Source organism: Ursus americanus, chromosome 5 (genome assembly GCF_024610735.1).
Source record: "Ursus americanus isolate L20-20 chromosome 5, mUrsAme1.1.p, whole genome shotgun sequence".
In the NCBI taxonomy this organism is placed as follows: domain Eukaryota; kingdom Metazoa; phylum Chordata; class Mammalia; order Carnivora; family Ursidae; genus Ursus; species Ursus americanus.
In genome coordinates, this window is record NC_142131.1 from 73,486,302 (window position 1) to 73,503,988 (window position 17,687).

Below are 17,687 nucleotides of genomic sequence, written 5' to 3' on the forward strand. Positions count from 1 at the left end.
GCAAAGAGGACTCCCAGACTCATGCTTAGGCACACCCATATTCTCTACCTCAGCTTAGTTTCCCTATGTTTATTCCAACTAGGAAATCCAAGGAACCAGTCTGGACAAAAACAGATATACTCTGCCCGTAAGCAAATTAAAGTGTCACGTTGATAACATTTAGAACAGTAACCCAATCCCTAAAACTCTTCACCAATCTACCCATGCCAGGTTTCACTGTTCTAAGGGCTCTGCTTGTCTCAAGGCAAAGGCCCACTGAACAGACCAAGAGTACATAAAAGAAAGCTGGCAGATCCTGAGTGTCACTGCAAACTTTATTTGATAAGAACTCTTATCACAATAGGAGCCCCTCTAGAAGAACATTGCCCGAAACTGTCTAGGAAAAAAAAAAATGCACCTTTCCTGACTTTCTGTCTTAGCAGGCAAGTTATCACCTACATATGTTTTTGTTCTCAGTTGCTTCAGCTGCCAACAACCTCACCTTCCCGTGTCCAGCCCCCTACCAATGACAGCACAGCATTAAAGCGCTGTGGAATGCTCTGGCCACCCACTTACTCTAAGACACTAACTTATTCACAACTCGATATGACTGAGAGGGTCAAAGGCAAAGTACATATCACATTTCTCCTGCAAATGTCCTATCCTCCCTCGCTATGAAGAACAAAAGATATATCTAAGAGTTTTTTGTCCCATGGTGTTTCATAAGTGTAAGAAGGCGGCCACCAGTTCAGTGAATCAAAGCAGAACTTCGGTGTTGATTGCCTACATCATTCACTTTTAGACTAATTTATATACTTTTCTGTACTCTTCCCTGAGGTTTACTGTAATGGGTTAAACAAATGGATTCTGGAACCAGGCTGCTTACTCGCTGGCTGTGTGACCTTAGACTATTTAACTGGTTTCTATCTCAGTTTCTTCATGAATAAAATAAGGATGACAATAGTACCTACTTCTTAAAGTTGCTGTAAGGATCAGATGAACTAATAACACAAAGCCACTAGCACAGTATCAGAAGGAGCAATGTAACTGAGAATCACAAATACCACAGAATGCAACTGCTTTTAGAATACAGTGGTGGTTCCTCCTGTCTCTCCATCTCTATCACAGATTCCTTATAGCCAGGAATTTAGAGGACCTGCATTTGTTTTGTGTTTCCCATGCAAGGCAAAGAATTAACTCCAAGAATAGCTATCGGGCAGCAACAGCATAAGCACCAAGGTATTAGGTATGGAAATACAAAGATGAGTAAGACATGATACTCAAGGTATTCAAGGTCAGCGAAAGATCTTGTCATCATAAAACAAATACTTCTAATGCTGTACTAAAATGAGGTGACAATGAACCGAGTGTTTTAGAAGCAGAGAAAACAAACTGCGGAGAGCGAGATGCCCAAATCCTTGAAAGATGCATAGTTTTTCCACTAAAGAAGGGAAGAAAGACATTGCAGGTAAGGGAAAGACCATATGCACAGACTCAGAGTTAGAAAAGTTCACCATACGTTCCAGTAAAAGACCACAGTCCAGTGTGATTGGAGCACTTGCAAAGTGGGAATAATATAGCTTCTGGCCATATTATACTGTTATTACAAGGCGATTATAATACAATGCTAAAGATTTTGAACTTTTTCCCATGGGACAATGGGAAGTCAATGATGGCTTTAAACACTGTACAGATATGATCAACTGGGTTTTTCGTTTTTTGTTTTTTAGGAAAAAAAAGTATTTGGAGAGATAAATGGACTAGCATTATGAAGCAGTGATAGGAGGGAGAAGACTTTCAGCAGAGATCCCAGTTTGAAGGCAGTTACTGTAGTCTACGGCAGAGATGTTAAGGATCTGGACTAGGACTATGAAGAGAACTTGGATTTGAGAGACATGTCAGAGGAAGAAAGGGCTCAGAACGGGGCTGGCTCCCAGGAAAAAGAAGAGGAAAGGGTCCAGGCTCTTCGGGTGTGGTACAGAAGTGCTGAATCACTATATCGTACACCCGAAACTAATATTACACTGTATGTTAACTAACTGGAATTTAAATTTTAAAAAAAGGCCAGGTTCTCATTTAATGGTGATGCCTGGCACCACCAGGCAGAGTTACCAGTTACTAGGTGTGCCATAAACATGTGTTGGATGGAATTAAATTTTTGTAATTTGATACAGAAGTTAACTTAGATTAGTGACCGAGCAGTGAATCACTAAACATCAGTATGTCCAAAATAACCACACCCTCGAAATAAAAGTAGAAGAGGCAGATTAAATGGAAGATTAAATATTGGGTGCTAGCAAAACCACAGCATTATTTTTAGGAGGAAGAATGAAATCAGAATTTTTCCAAAGCATGTTACACAGAACCTGAGTCCCAAAATATATACCATGATACCACAGTTCCAAGGTCAAACACGTTTGGACAATCTTGCACACCGTATTCACCCTTAAATATTTACTACCATAAAATATACTCTGAAAAAAATATATCTAATATATACACTCTGAAAAGTTCCATAATAAAAAAGATTAATTTTAATGAGAAGAGAGTTTCCCAAACTTTTGACCATGTGACATCACAAAATGTTCTAGAGAGCCAAGGACACACTGGGGAACACTATACTTCAGAAAAAGTTTTTCGAGTAGAAACAAAGAGTTTCAGGGCAATCACAAGAAAGTATTATAAACTATAGAAATGCAAAAATACAAACCTTCAGGTGAAGTTTTTGAAGAATTCGAGTGAGCAATCGTGGAAATCTTCCTATATCTATGGCATTTATCAGCGACACTGCCTTTTTCATGCTAAATAAATTTGTAAAACAAAAATTTTAAAATGAGTTTTCCAAGTGGAACTGTTCTTGCTATAAGTACATTTGTCTACAATTGCTGTTGTCTCAAAGTTTCCATTTCAACAACTCTGATTGCTATAAAGAACAGATGACGGCCAGCAAAGGAAGGGGGGACATTTCCAAAAAGATGCCTCCCAAAAGTACTCATCCATTTGGCAGAGTTTCTCTTTCTTTGGGGGCAAGGTGAGCTACCAGAGGAAACTTGCACTTTGTGGAGAATGGCATTAACTCAGCAGTGAATATTTAATACCAACTTAACCCACAGAAGAACTATGGAAAGAATGGAAGGAGGAAAGTGGCCATGACACCAAAATACAAAGAAAAGAATGCTGAATGGCAGATAATGGAATTATATATATATATATATATATATATATATATATATATATATATATATATATATATATATATACACACACACACACACACACACATAAAATCATTTGGGTTAACAGTACACAGTTGTTTTAAAACCGTGCTTCAACGGTAATAATCAGCTTTAAATTAGATGATAAGAACTATCCTACTGCATCATACTGGTTATGGCTTATTGATGTGGTGGGTGTTAAACAGAACACTGATGTGAGGGGAGGAACTGGCCGTCAGAACTCAAGAAATCCAGACAGACGAAAAACTTTGAAATGACAATTCTCTTCTTCAAGAAGCTGCCTGCCCAATTCAGGCTCAAGGGAGTTACTTTCCAACTTCAATTATTTACCGGTCCACCTCAGCACTTTTTCCGCATCCGCACACTACCTGCACAGTATTTATTTTTCATGAAATGGGAGTCATTTCTATTTAAATAACTGCATTTTGAGAGAGAACTCTGTATCACCACCCTGGGCTGGCGACCTTACCTACCGTAAGTAGAAATGAACTAAAAATAAATAAAATGAAATCAAAAGCCACATTACCAAATTCTGGCTAGATACTGTTACCAGCCCCAAGCTCCCCGCCTGAGAACTATTCTCTCTTGATTGAAAAGGGCTACTGACACGTGTCAGGGGTAAAAGAGCGTCCAGCACCACTGCGAGCCTTTCTCATAATCAGGCCCGAGAAAGCTGAAAATAGAAAAAGGGCATAGTTTTTTCAGCACTACTCCAGGTAGGCGTGGGTACTTCAGATCCCACCCTCTGGAAACGGTGACACACACCACACACACCGTCCTACTGACCCCAGCTGCCAGGCGCACTGGAGCCCCAAGTACGTGAACCACTGAGGTGAGAAGCCCACAGCCCCCCGCACTCCTGCGGGGCTGCACCGCGACTTCGCCAGCCCCGCGCCCACCCCCTCGGCCGGGCCCCGCCTCGGAGCCAAGGCGACAGCCAGCAGGGGCGTCCTGACGCCGCCCGGTCCGCGCCAGCCCTGGCGGCTACCTGGGGCTCTCCGGCAGGATCAGCACCGTGGTGGCCGCCATCCTTGAAGCTCCCAAGCCTGCCGCCGCCTGTCAGCTGTCTGTAGCTCAGCCAATGACGGCAGGCCTACGGAAAGGCGGAAGGCCCAAGCCGCGCAGGCTCCGCCTTCGGGCGCAGGAGCGAATCCTGTCCTGGGTCTTTCCAGGGAAGAGGGACCCTCCTCGCTTTCCTCGCGCCGCTGTCACTGTTCTGCCTTAAGCCTGTTCGCGTATTAACGTATTTCTGTTTATCTATTTGCTTATTATACATACACAGCTGACCCTTGAGCAAGTAGCGGCTACGTTTGCCCACCCTGCCATAAGTCAAAAATCCACATGTAATTTTTGACTCCCCCAAACTTAAGTACTAACAGCCTCCTGTTGACCGGATGCCTTGCCTTACCGATCACATAGTCGATGGACTCCTTGTGTATGTCATATTTATTATATACTATATTATGACAATAAAATAAGCGGAAGTAAGCTAGAGAAAAGAAAATATTAAGAAAATCATAAGGAAAATACATGACAGTACTGTACTATATCTATCGAAAGATTCTGAGTATGAGTGGACCTGCACACTTCACACCTCTGTTGTGCTGTATGTATATCTGGATATGGATGCGTATTTTTATGTCGTAGGCATGTACAAACATATATTTAGATGTCTGCACATATACATATTTCTTTTTTTTTTTAACAGAGGAAGTTTAAGCACCCCACGGCCGCCAGAGTCTAGCCTGTACTGCAGAGGGGCAGGCAGTGGAACGTTCTCCCCAAAAGCAGCCCGGAACGTCACACATTCACCCGCAGGAGAGGTCATGCCACCAGCTCCAGCCTCGGCACTGTGCGATCAGCCGTTCCTGTATCTGTATCCCTGTATTCACTGAGCACCTACTGTATACCAGATACCTTGCTAGGCACTGGGGTACAAAAGACCAAAATTCCTACCGTCAGGGTTTGCCGGCAGTTCATATGGACAAGTTTCATTGCGCCCTTCTGCCGTCCGGTGCTGAGCTAGGTACTGCTCAATAGGGGAGATTCATGCCCACAGAGACTGTCATTTAGAATCTCACAGTAAAGCAGGGATCCCACCATGGGTTCACGAATAGCTTTGTCTGCCTCAGAGAAAAACATGTAGAGCATTCAAGGGATTTAGAGGTAGGAAGAGTGGTAAAGCACAGGGCGGGGCGGGGGGGGGGGGGCGTGTAGGGAGTTAGGATCAGGAAAACTTTCTCTAGCAGGTGCCATGAGGTCTTGAATGATAGATTACAGCATGTGCCCTTGAGCTAGTGAGAAATGGGGAGTCATTAATATTTTCTTTTTTTAAAAGATTTTATTTATTTATTTGACAGAAAGAGCACAAGCAGGAAGAGGAAGAAGATTCAGGCTCCCGCTGAGCAGGGAGCCCAATGCGGGGCTCTATTCCGGAACCCTGGGATCATGACCCCAGCACCCTTAACGAATGAGCCACCCAGGCGGCCCCGTTAATGTTTTCAAGGAGAGACATTTTTGTGATGAGAGCTGCTGTTCTTTTTCTGTCTTCTTTTTGGTTTTTATCTTTCGAAGATTACTGTCAGCGGAATGATGATTGGATTGGAAAGAGGTAAGCGGAAAGTCAAACAGGGAACTATTGCAATAATCTATGGAAAGCAATAAAATCCCGTGGTAGTAAAATAGCTTTGGAGGGTGAAAAAAACTGCAAGTGAGTTAGAGTTACATTTCAGCTGTAGAATCTTCGGGAGCTGGCAAAAGATTGAATTTAATTTTCCTACCTAATTATGTTTTACTTAAATTATTATTTAAATTACTTGGCATTGGTAGAGCAGCCCCAAAAACATCCTAACTGAAAGGAGAAGCCAGATTGCAAATTAAAAGTGAATAATCCCCACATGGATAATTGAGTCAATTATACAGTGTGTTGAACACATACAAATACATTTTAATTCCACAACACTCTACGCACTCCCCAATTTGTGCAGTATCTGAAAAAGATGTATCTGAATCTACATAAATTATAGGTCTCTGAAACAAACACAGATTACTTTACCTGGCATAATTCTAGAAGAGCCCCAGTTCCCTTGACTTCTGAATAATTCCGCTTTTGTCTTCATTCATTGCCTGCAGTAGGGCCGCTAACCAGCTAAAACCATTTGGAATCTCTAGTGAAATTTACCTCCTCAGTTCCTTCACAACCACAGCTAGGGTTTTGAGCAAAAGGGCATCAGGATGGTTCAAGCCCTGAATCCATGTAACCTGAAACAAATCACTTTATCTCCCTTAAACTTCTTACTCCTAATCTGTAAAATGGGAAAGAGAATAATGTCGGTGTGTGCTCCCAGGGGCTGTGGTAAGAATTAAACAGTGTGATGTGTATATGGGAGAAGCACTCTCCCCTCTTTTATAACACAGAGCATGGACTTCCAAGGTTTTAGCAATAAAGTCTCCAGGTGTTCTCTTAATGTCACTGATGGGGCTATCACTTTTTATTGGTACTTGTTGCTATAAAGACTTGAGGCAGAGAATAATTTCACCCCTTAAGTGAGAACCTCACCCAAAATATTTCTGTGGTCTTTGGAGTATATGCATATAGATTCATGAAAAAGTCCTTTGTCTACCTGTGGCCACCTGCTAGAGACAGGATATATCCCTCCTGGAGACACGGTTCCATACCACACATTACCCCTAACCCTCAAACTTGTCAACCCATCTCGATGATGGATCCAGAGCCCTGATCGGCTGCGCCTGATCTGTTATGGCTATGAAACATACTGAATGCCCCCAAATTTCCTCCGTATCCTTGCCCTCATTGCAACTTTCACCAAACCCAACTTTTATTTTTTTCATTCTGTGTTAGCCTGGGTTCTCTAGAAAAACAGCCTGAGTTACAAGCTAGTGCTTCCCTGGGGACTGTCATTGTAGCGAATTATTTGTGAGTGCAAAAGGGAAGGAAGGAAAGGAGAGAAGCAAATACAAGGTGGTGTGTTTTCCAGCTGGTTACAGATGGAAAACCTAGTTGATTTCTCAGTACTGTGATATTTCCAGACACACTATTTTGAGGTACTGTGTCTTAGAACAGCCAGGAGGTGGGAGTGAGCAAATTTGTCTGCAGACTCTTTCCAATCTTCTGTCTCTTGTTGATCAAAATCTGTCCCATGGCTCAGACCTCCCCTGGACTCACGGGGTATGTCCCCTGGCGCCTGTAGGCATTCACTGGAAAATCTCGAGTAGGATCGGAGTCCCAAACCTGTAGGAGAAGCGAGCTCAGGGCACAATCCCTGCCCAACCCGCTCTCCAGATGTCTCCTCTCCCATCCACCCCACACCCCCCCCAAGGTGGCAGCAAGTGGCAGGGGCTTTAAGACCAACAGTGCAAAGTTCCCAGGGCCCCTGTATTGGGAAACTTGAACACTGCACTGCCTGAGACGTGGCAAGGCTGAGCGTATGGGGAGAGGAACATCACTCAGAGACAGTGTTACTCCTTGGGTGGAATCTCAGTGCAAGAGTTGCTTAAGCTTTGAATGTCTTAGCTCTTTGGTGATGCAGCCTTTTTAGTTCGCATGTGCCTGGTTGTTTCACCAAAGGCTGTAACAGCACAGGTTGGAGTGAGGTCCACTGTGTCGTGGGAGCTAACACTTCCTTCTGGGTGTGACCTTTGGAACACCTCCCTTTGGGTGAGTTCCTTCTCAAGGGCCCCATGGCCATTTCCTGCAATACAGTATGCACCCACTCTCTCCCTACGAGGCATGGTTTGTATATTTGACACTCAATGAAGTAAATACAAGAGCTGAGCCTTTCCCCTCCCCCAAAGTCTCCACCAACCCTTAAGTAAACTCTGGGTACACCCGGGAGCCCAGCCCAAATCAATGCAAATGGTTATCTATGGAGGAAGGGTAATACCTATTCACCCAACACACTAGTGTTTGAGCCCCAGGAACCCAGTCCAGCCGGGACGACCTTGTAAGTAAGCTTTTGATAAATACTGTCAAACTGGGAGTATAGGCATTTTATTATGTACCCAGAGTATGCTGGCAGTGGGTTAGCTAAGCGTCTGGCCCAGGTCCTTAACTTTGTGACAGTCTGTAGTCCTACACCTCATCCTGAGTTTCTCAGGCGAACTATCAAAGGCAGTTCAGAGTCACATAAGGGTGGAGGGCTCGAACTACCTGCTACTCACGGCCCTACCCCAGATGACTATCAAATACAAAATCCACAGTCAGCTGCTTTGTCCCGTTCGCTTGCAGAAGCCATTGCCCCAGTTTTTCTCCTCCTCAACACCACACGGAACCCACACCTCCCCCTCTCCACCACCCCTCGGTCACAGTTTCGAGCCCTGTTTTTAGCTCTCTAGTCAGCACTTGCCTCATAGGTGTGAGGGAATCAGTTGGAGTGGAACTAAAGAACACCCTTCTAGATGAGAAACATGTCATTGTTCCTTCCACATTTTCTCCGTCAATTCTCGGGGGAATGAAGTTTCAAACTTGCATATTTTTATTTACGAGTAGGTTATGTGACTGTTCCTGTTTGATGTGAGATAATCAGAAATAAAGAATGCATGAGACTTATCTGTTCTGAGTATTTCCATTCCAGGCTGTGATGTGGAAAGGAAGTGAGAAGCTTAGGAAAAAAGGAAAGAGAAAAGAAAAGAAAAGAAAAGAAAAGAAAAGAAAAGAAAAGAAAAGAAAAGAAAAGAAAAGAAAAAAAAGAAAAGAAAAGAAAAGCATCAAGTTTGCAGGCCACATGTGCCATAACAAACAGTATTAACCAAATGGAGGGTGGGCAAGGGTATGGGAGGGAAACGTTTATTAAAATGTGACAAATATATACTTTGTGGTACATGAACAGATCCCTTTCTGATCTATTCTTAAAGCCGAAAACCATCTCAAATTATCACCCCTCCATTTTAATTTGCACCTAGTTTCCTCCATTCTCCTTCCCCGAGGCCTGTGCCATTAAGAGGACTGATATTTACACCTAAGACGTGTGAAAGATTAAATGGCTTCTTCAGTAATTTCCACCAGTGAACACGGTGGGAAAATAAATTGATGGCGTTTCCCACACATATTGCATGTGGTACTGTTACAGATTGCCTTTTACCCAATGACTAGTCAAGAAATAAAAGTAGTAGACACCACAAACATGCAACAGAAAGAGAAAAATCCACTCAATCGCAAAGGAGAAAAGCGTAACTTAATAACACATTCGAAAAAGTGTCTGCCAGGGAAAGAAACAAAGCATCTACCCTGGTTAGGATGGAGTCTAAGGGTGATCCCCCACGTGCTAAAACAGTGCTAGAAACAGAATGCATCCACAAAGCCATGAGAATCCCCCGGTTTATATATTTCCCAAATTAGAGAGGAGCAGAATGGGAGGTAAACAGCCAAGGGGAAGGTGTGGGAAATCCTGGAGGCTCTAATCTGTGAAGGCTGATACAGGACTCAGTGGAGGAAACTGCAGGAATCACTCTTTTCTTGCCTCTGGCAAGGGGAAAAGTAGAGCAGTAAGGCAGAAAACACAAAACTATGTCTAGTATTCCAAATGAGGAATAAGGAGTTGGAAATTTGAAAAGAGAAAATAAGAAAAGATACCCGTCGACAGAAGCTAATGGGAACAGTTACATTGGAGCTGCAGTGACAATAGACTTCCCTTAACAACTCCCCCTCCACTGTTAACACTGGCTGAAATCCACAGGCACTCCAGTCCTTCCCCTATCCGAAGTGGAAAGGAAAAGAATGAACTAGGGAAGTGAGGGGCCCCTGGGTGGCTCAGTAGGGTAAGCATCTGACTCAGGATTTCGGTTCAGGTGATGATCTCAGGGTCCTGCGATCGAGCCCCACATCGGGCTCTGTGCTGAGTGTGGAACTTGAAGAATCTCTCTCCTTCTCCCTCTGCCCCTCCCCAGCCTCAAAAAAAGGGACAAATCTTATGGAATAGGGAAGTGAATATCAGGGCTGGCTCAGGAGCAGTCAGAGGCTCTGGGGTGCCACAGTTAATGGAGGGCTGATCTAAAGCCTAGGGCATCCCTGCTTGGGGACTGAACATGCCCCTAAAAGTGGAGTAATTCCTGATATAGGACAGTGAATAAAATCTCACAGTTGAGAAATTGAAAATTAAATACACACACACACACACACACACACACACACACACACACACAAAATGCTACCCTCAGCCCCAACTTCCCGTTAAGTTTTTGGAGAGAAATAGACAGAAGGCAATAGTGAGCCATCAAGCTGGCATCCTGGATGGAAAAACAAACAGATCTCACAGTAGCAGGCAACAGAACTAGAAAGCTCTGGCACCACATCAGAGGTCTGGGCAGAGCTGTCCACACTCCACACAAATAGGATAAGAAAAAGGGACGTGACAACTACGCAGTCATCCTAAAAATGTACAAAAAAGAGGGCTACGGTATACAAAAAAGCAGATGAAAAGTGCAATCTGGAATAAAATGTAGCCTAGGAGGCAGAAGAAAATCCCATGTGAATGCTCGAGATAGCACTTGGTAAGAAAATTAATTCAGTGGAACAAGAGCTAAAAGACGACTTGAAAAAACATCAAGATCAAACGTAGAAGGCATTGTGAAACCAAAGAAAGAGACTGAGGACCAAAAGCACACCATTTCCTAACTAATACCTGAACTAGAAACGGAGAGAAACAGACTAAACACAATTGCAAACTGAATTTTTAACAGAAAGGAAGGACTATTCATAGCAAAGAAAGAGAAAAACACAAAGTAGATACTGAGAACACAGAAAGGTCAATCCAAAGATAACAATGTCCCCAAGGCAAAGAATCCAACAAATAGACACGAAAATACATTCAAATATTGTCGTAAGGAGTCTGACTCCATTTTTGATGTTTGAGGGCTGACAGCTTTCAAGCCCCCAACACCCCCTTCCCCCTGCTGCCCCACACCCAGGCAGACAAATCAGGAAGCCTGGGGCTCCCTTCTTTAGCACTGGCAAGACGTTCAAACCACACAACCTGCTGGTCTGCGTGGGATAACCTTCACGCTGGCCCTGCTCCCTAAACTTCATGAAACCCCATGCCAAGAGCCCTTCCCCCTTCTCCCAAGCCATTTTTGGAAATCTTGGGAGACCTGCCCTTCTCCTCCCAGAAAGCCTCACTATTTGAGTAAAAAACCTTTTCATACCTTCTCAGTGTGTGTGTACCTTCATCAGTTTCCACAGCAAACCCAGTTCCAGTTGGGGATGGTGAGTTTACATCATTTCTATGGGATAATCACAAGAAATATACTCCAGAAGACAATTTCTCTGTAAGACTGGAAAAACTGTCTGTGTGGTTTGATGGAAGCACATATTGTGTTCCAAAGAACCGGCTATAAAATGGTAATCCTGGGGGCGCCTGGGTAGCTCAGTGGTTAAGCATCTGCCTTCAGCTCAGGGCGTGATCCCGGGGTCCTGGGATCGAGCCCCGCATAGGGCTCCTCCGCTAGGAGCCTGCTTCTTCCTCTCCCACTCCCCCTTCTTGTGTTCCCTCTCTCACTGGCTGTCTCTCTCTGTCAAATAAATATATAAAATATTTTTTAAAAAATAATTTAAAATAAAATAAAATGGTAATCCCGGGACATATTCTGGTAAAGTTATCAAACTCTAAGGATAAAGAGAAAATTCTTTGGGCATCCAAATGAAAAAAATCAGAGGAAAAAGAAGCCACAAATTTCAGACTTCTCCATAGCAATGTCTACAAAGTTTTGAGAAAAAAATGCTTATGTCAAGCCAAGATGCTATTCAATTATTAAGCAAAAGTTACATATTCTCAACCAGGATTGCATTCATAGCTTCTATGAGTTCCTTTTGGGAGAACTGATAGCTAAAAACAAGTCAACCAAGAGATTAATGAAAATAAAGAAGTCAGGAATGGGAGTGCTTTGGCATTCGGTGAACATTAAATCCATATAGAACCAAGATTTTGTTAAAATGGAAATTAGATTTATGAAATTAAATATAGGTATTTTAACATTTGACAATATAACATTAACGTATTGCTAAGAGAACTAGTTTCAGAATGGACAAGATAGGTGCAATCAAGTTTTAAGAGTAGTAATTTCTAAATCTTTCACACTGTCTTAAATGAAATACATCACTCAAGCAATAAATTGACTATAACTTCTTAGTCTTTTCTTAATCTTTGTGAGGGTAACAATCTGGAGAACTGTGGTCTGAATATGGTCCATCACTGGGCACCTGGGTGGCTCAGTCATTAAGCGTCTCCCTTCAGTGGGGTCCTGGGATCAAGTCCCACATCAGGCTCCCTGCCCAAGGGAAGCCTGCTTTTTCTCTCCCACTCCCCCTGCTTGTTTTCCCTCTCTTGCTGTCTTTCTCTCTGTCAAATAAATAAATAAAATCTTTAAAATATATATATATGCCTGTGGAAATATGTTGCCCATTTTGTTTGATCTACTCGGTGATGACAGAGGCTATGTAATCAGAGAGATTTTTATTTTGAAAACAATACGAAGTGACTTGATATTTACAGCTTGTTTCATGAATCATATTCTACCCCTGAAGGCACTTGAGTTCAAGACCCCTGCTTTAGGGGAGTATTTTAGGAACACACATGCCTCTGTTAAAGAAACAACAATCTAAAATAATTTCTTTGGTTTCTTTTCCTTCTCTTACCCACTTTACTAAAATCATTTCTATAGGTACGTGCATACGTCACATATAGATGGAGATCTAGGCGTACATATGCATACAGAGATGACTGGAATTCAGTTTGGCAAGTGTTCACAATTCCTGGTTGGTAAGATCGTTCTATAATTTTTCACCATCTACTTTGTACTTCTCTGTCTTGCTGGAATTCCCACTAATGAGAATGTATTGTTTGTACAGACAGCAAAGTCATCATTCAAAACATAATGAAAACAAAGTGAATTACTTACCTGGCCAGGTTTTGGGTTTTTTTTGTTGTTGTTGTTAGGTGCTAAAAGAGCTTACATATCAATAACATTACTTTGAATGACCCAAATATTAACATCGTTTCTCGTGGTAATTTGTAAATAATAGCAATTCATTAATCATCATCAGAATTCACTTAAGGTCTTTTCAGTGTTAAAGAAAGGTTCAAAGTAAATTATTAATACTACTGCATTTAGAAAGAATGAGATCATTTGTCTCTTCAGCATAACTGCCCATCTTTGTTTACACACGATTTAAACAGGTTTCCCCTGTAGTGTTCGTTTAAATTAGTGAATTGATGAGAGGGGTGTGGTTACTTTCCTTCACAATCAATCAGCACAGCATTACTAAAGATAATGTGATTCTTCTAACAAGTCAAAGAGCCAGAGAGGTCCTAACTGGTCTCATTAGAACCCCAGGTAACTCAGAGGATTTGTTTCACACTTCACCCAATTTCCTCATTGTTCCAAAAACATCCCAGCCCATTCTCAGCTCCGTATCTAGCCTGGAGTCATATCTCCCTTGTGATGTGCTCTCAAACAGAAAAAGGACATTAGGTAAAAGCTAATACATCTAAAGAGTATGGATTTGAGTTAATAGTAATGTATCAGTATTGGTTTATTAATTGTAATAATATGCCACAGTAATCTAAGATCTGGTATTTAAAAAGCATAGTCCTTCCCCACGAGGAACTTACAAACTCAGGTGAAACTAAAAAAAAAAAAAAAAAAAAAGACAATACAAAGTAGAAAAGAGTTTCATGATTGATGTGAACACGGGTCACTGTGGATGCTCTGAATACACCGTGGTACTCACCTTTAATCAAGCTATGCTTACTGTGTGCCTAGCACGGTTTTAAGTGCTTTATGAGCGTTATTTCATTGGACCTCACAACAGTCCTGGGGGCAGGTCCACTTGCATAGATAAGGAAACTCACAAAGAGAATTTGCATGACTTTCCCACGGTCACTCAACGGTGGTGGGTAGAGCCAGGACCTGAACGCCATGGGCTAACTCAAGACCCTGCCCTTAACCACTGTCTTGCTGACAGTTCCAGAAAGGCTGAAGGTAATGAGGAGCACGACCTTCAAGAGGGCTGTGGACAGAAACTTTGTGATGAAAGTGTAACAACAGAAGAGGCTGAGAAGGCAGGGTCAGGGAGAAGGAAGGTGGAATCGAAGGTTAAGATGGTTTCAAAAACCAGAGTGTGGCCAGCAGTGTCACAAATACCGAGAGGAGGTCAAGCAAAATGATGATATAAAGGTCCTTGGGCTTGGGGCGCAGGGGTGGCTCAGTCAGTTAAGCAGCCCACTGTTGGTTTTGGCTCAGGTCATGATCTCAGGGTCATGGGATTGGCCCTGCGTCAGGCTCCATGCTCAGAGGAGGGTCTGCTTGGGATTCCTTCCTTCTCCTTGTGCCCCTCCCCCGGCTTGTGCGCTCTCTCTCTCTCAAATAAATAAATCTTAAAAAAAAAAAAAAAAGGGTCCTTGGGCTTTAACGCACAGTGGGGTCCTTAGGGATCTCAAAAAGGGAAGTTCGGGGTACATGGCGGCGGGAGGAGCCAATGACAAACACAGTGAGTTAACAAATGAAATATATGACAGATACGGATGCACTGAGGGCCTCCCCTCCCCCATGCCGGCTCAGTCAGTAGAGCATGTGACTCTTGATCTCAGAGCTCTGAGTTCAAGCCCCATGTTGAGGGTAGAGTTTACTTTTTAAAAAATTTAAAAATAAAAATTAAAAAAAGAAAGAAATGGGTACACTGACTGCTGAGTATTATTTCTAGAAGCCTGTCTGTTCAGATAACGGGAGAGGTCAGCAATAGACCTCCACCCAAAGAAAGAGCTTTTCTACAATCGGTTCTGCTTTGTTTTCTCGATGAATGGAGAGATCAGAGCACAGAGTGCATGGGTGTGGAGCTGCCCCGCCCAGCTTCTCTTCCCCTCGGTTTTGCAAAGGCACCTGATTTTATCTGCCTATTCTTCTTCTCCCACTCCACGCTGTCTTGTCGGGACTGCGAGTCTGGGGGGGGGAGGTTCTGACCCACCTTAGGACCATTCAACCCTGTCCCCAGCGACTTTAAAACTTGAGTGATTGATACCAGGACAAAAATAGTTGGAGCTGATTCACCCCACCGATGATGAGGAGTCCGGCTCCGGGTTCAAAACCTCCCGTGTGATTTTTCATTCGGAAGCCTTCCCTGGCACGCCCCTGAAGGAGAGTTGCCCGCCCCATGCCAGTGGGGTGCACAGCCAGTGCACTGAGTCTGGGCGAGTGGCAGTCAAGGACAAAGCCCCTTTGGCTAATGCTCTCGACACACCTGCGTTTCTCGCCAGGTGTCTTTGTTCCTTGGCGTCTTTACCTGAGGCTTCGGGCCCAGGCGCTTCTGCTTAGGGCTCCTTCTCCGGGGGAGGAGAGAATCTGAGAGACATCCTTCCCCACTCTGACTCAGTAGCCAGTACCCTTCCAGTCCTAGACCCTACTCACCTTGTCTCCCCCGACACAGGGTCCTTACAACTTCAGGAGACTCTTGTTCGGGGCTCCCTCCACCGTGTCGCATAGATGCGCCTGGACCTCCACCAGGAGGAAGATGGAAGGGAGGGGGTCCTGCTCTGCCTGGTTGTAGCATCCCTCTTACGCCATGGCAGTGAATGAAGGCTTGGGTCTTTCGCTTTGGCTCATTCGTTGCTTTCATCAGCTACCAACACAGCTGACACCTCGGCTCTCCCCCAGCTCAACTGAGCTCCTGACAGGTGGTCCTGAAGGTCACGGTCTATAATGCAAGGCTCCCCAGCCCCATAGAGCTGCCCTGACACCTGTTCTTCCCAAGGCTCTTGTGCATTTTCTTACCTGTGATGGATCCTTTTTTGGCTTCAATTAGTCAGAGCCCTTCATAGTTGCAAAACCCTAGCTGTCGTGAGCACGTCTATAGGCTGATCATGAAAAGCCAACAAAGAAACTTAAAAAAACAAAACAAAACAAAAAACCCATATCAGTCCACAGAATTAACTGGGTACCTTCACCACAGACAGCTTGAGAAAGAAACATAGTGGGAGTTAAGTTTTTTATCTGAAATATTTTCTAAACTATTTTTCTGCTAAATGGATCGTTTTCAGTTACCGTTCTGAAGCAAAAAAAAAAAAAAAAAGGACCAAAATAAAAAGTATATTTACCAAACCTAAAGGTCTGTCATAAATTTGGAAATGTTAAACTAAAATGTTGAGTTAAACTTTGAGGGGGGAAAAAACCCAAATCTATTTCAGGAATGGAATCGTGGTTTTGTTTTCGGGGTAAAACTTAAAGTACCCAATAATGGCCAGCAGAGGGAGCCAAAACCATGCATGTAACTTATTTTTCTTCCACAAACCTTTTAGGAAAATGAGTTACTAAAAACTGCAAAATGCAAATGAACCTCATTTTCCCAAGATATATGTAAAAAATCATAGAAGTCCTATAACTTAATGCTACTCTGCTGCCTAGTGCTGTATAGAAAGTTTGAAAGCTGGATGGAGATTCTGAATCTCAAGTAGTTCTGAAAAGAAGCATCCCCCCCCCACTCCACCCCTTCCTCTCTTCCCTCTCTGGGACTGGCTTGCAATAACTCCTGAAAAGTAGGTAATTTGTATTCTATTTCAATTGACACGTTCTGAGCTGTATAACAATATTTTTTCAGTTGTCACTGCTGGGAGCATACTGGTTCATACTGGGAACAGGTGTATTGAGAAGCCAGGGAGCCTCTAACTCAGACCTCTGAAATCAGGCCTCAGGGATACCTTAGGAAAGAAAAGGAACACGTTTCTCATGAAAGTTTGTTGAAAAGGAATTTTCTGCAAGTATAAATGTCTCTCCATTTTCTGGATGGTACCTGCATTAGGGTGTTTCCTTTATAAACAAGAGAATCCAATTTTGGCCAATTTAAGAGGGGAAAGGAATTTATTGAAAGGATACTGGTGTGCACTATCTTTTCAGTGGTTTATAGTTAAAATTTGGGGAAGATATTTTCTACATAAAAATGATAAGACTCTGTCTTGTGTGACAGTGTTCACAGAATTGAAAATTTAATTAAAATGGATTTAAAAAAAAACAACACTTCAGGCTCAAATGGATATACGGGCAATTTCCACCAAATATTTAAGGAAGAAGACTGTCATCTGAAACAAAGCCTTCCGGAGAAGAAAAGAAGAGGAAGTAGTTCCCACACCTTTTGTGAAGCTAGCATTACCTGGGTATCAAAACCCAAACAAGGGACTTCCATTTCCAGAAAGATGGGGTAGGTGTGCCTTTTCTATTCCTCTTAGTAAGTACAGATAAGAAGGCTGGACATTGTAAATAAAACAAACATAAGAGGACTCTGAAAGGTGGAGAGAGGACATCAGCTGGATAAGGACCTCAGACAGCAGGAAGGATATGCTGGGAAGCGGCGTGGGTTTTCTTTTTACTTCATGTAGCCTAGGATTTTTTCTTTCTTTCTTACCCACTGTATTCCTGGCACCTAATGAAGCATCCAGCAAGTAAGAGGTGTTTGGCAAATGAATAAATGAA

The 17,687-nt window shown here is 43.0% G+C and overlaps 1 protein-coding gene across 1 annotated transcript in view; it reads right to left on the minus strand.

The window, feature by feature from the left end:
- Positions 1-4,289, minus strand: part of COMMD10 (COMM domain containing 10) — a 196,300-nt gene extending 192,011 nt beyond the window's left edge. Inside the window, exons 1-2 of the mRNA XM_045794882.2 lie at positions 4,204-4,289; positions 2,690-2,780 (exon numbers count right to left, since the gene is read on the minus strand). Of these exons, the coding sequence (XP_045650838.2) occupies positions 2,690-2,780; positions 4,204-4,244 (132 nt within the window). The 5' untranslated portion in view covers positions 4,245-4,289. The remainder of the gene's footprint in view (positions 1-2,689; positions 2,781-4,203) is intronic.
- Positions 4,290-17,687: the final 13,398 nt, after the last annotated feature.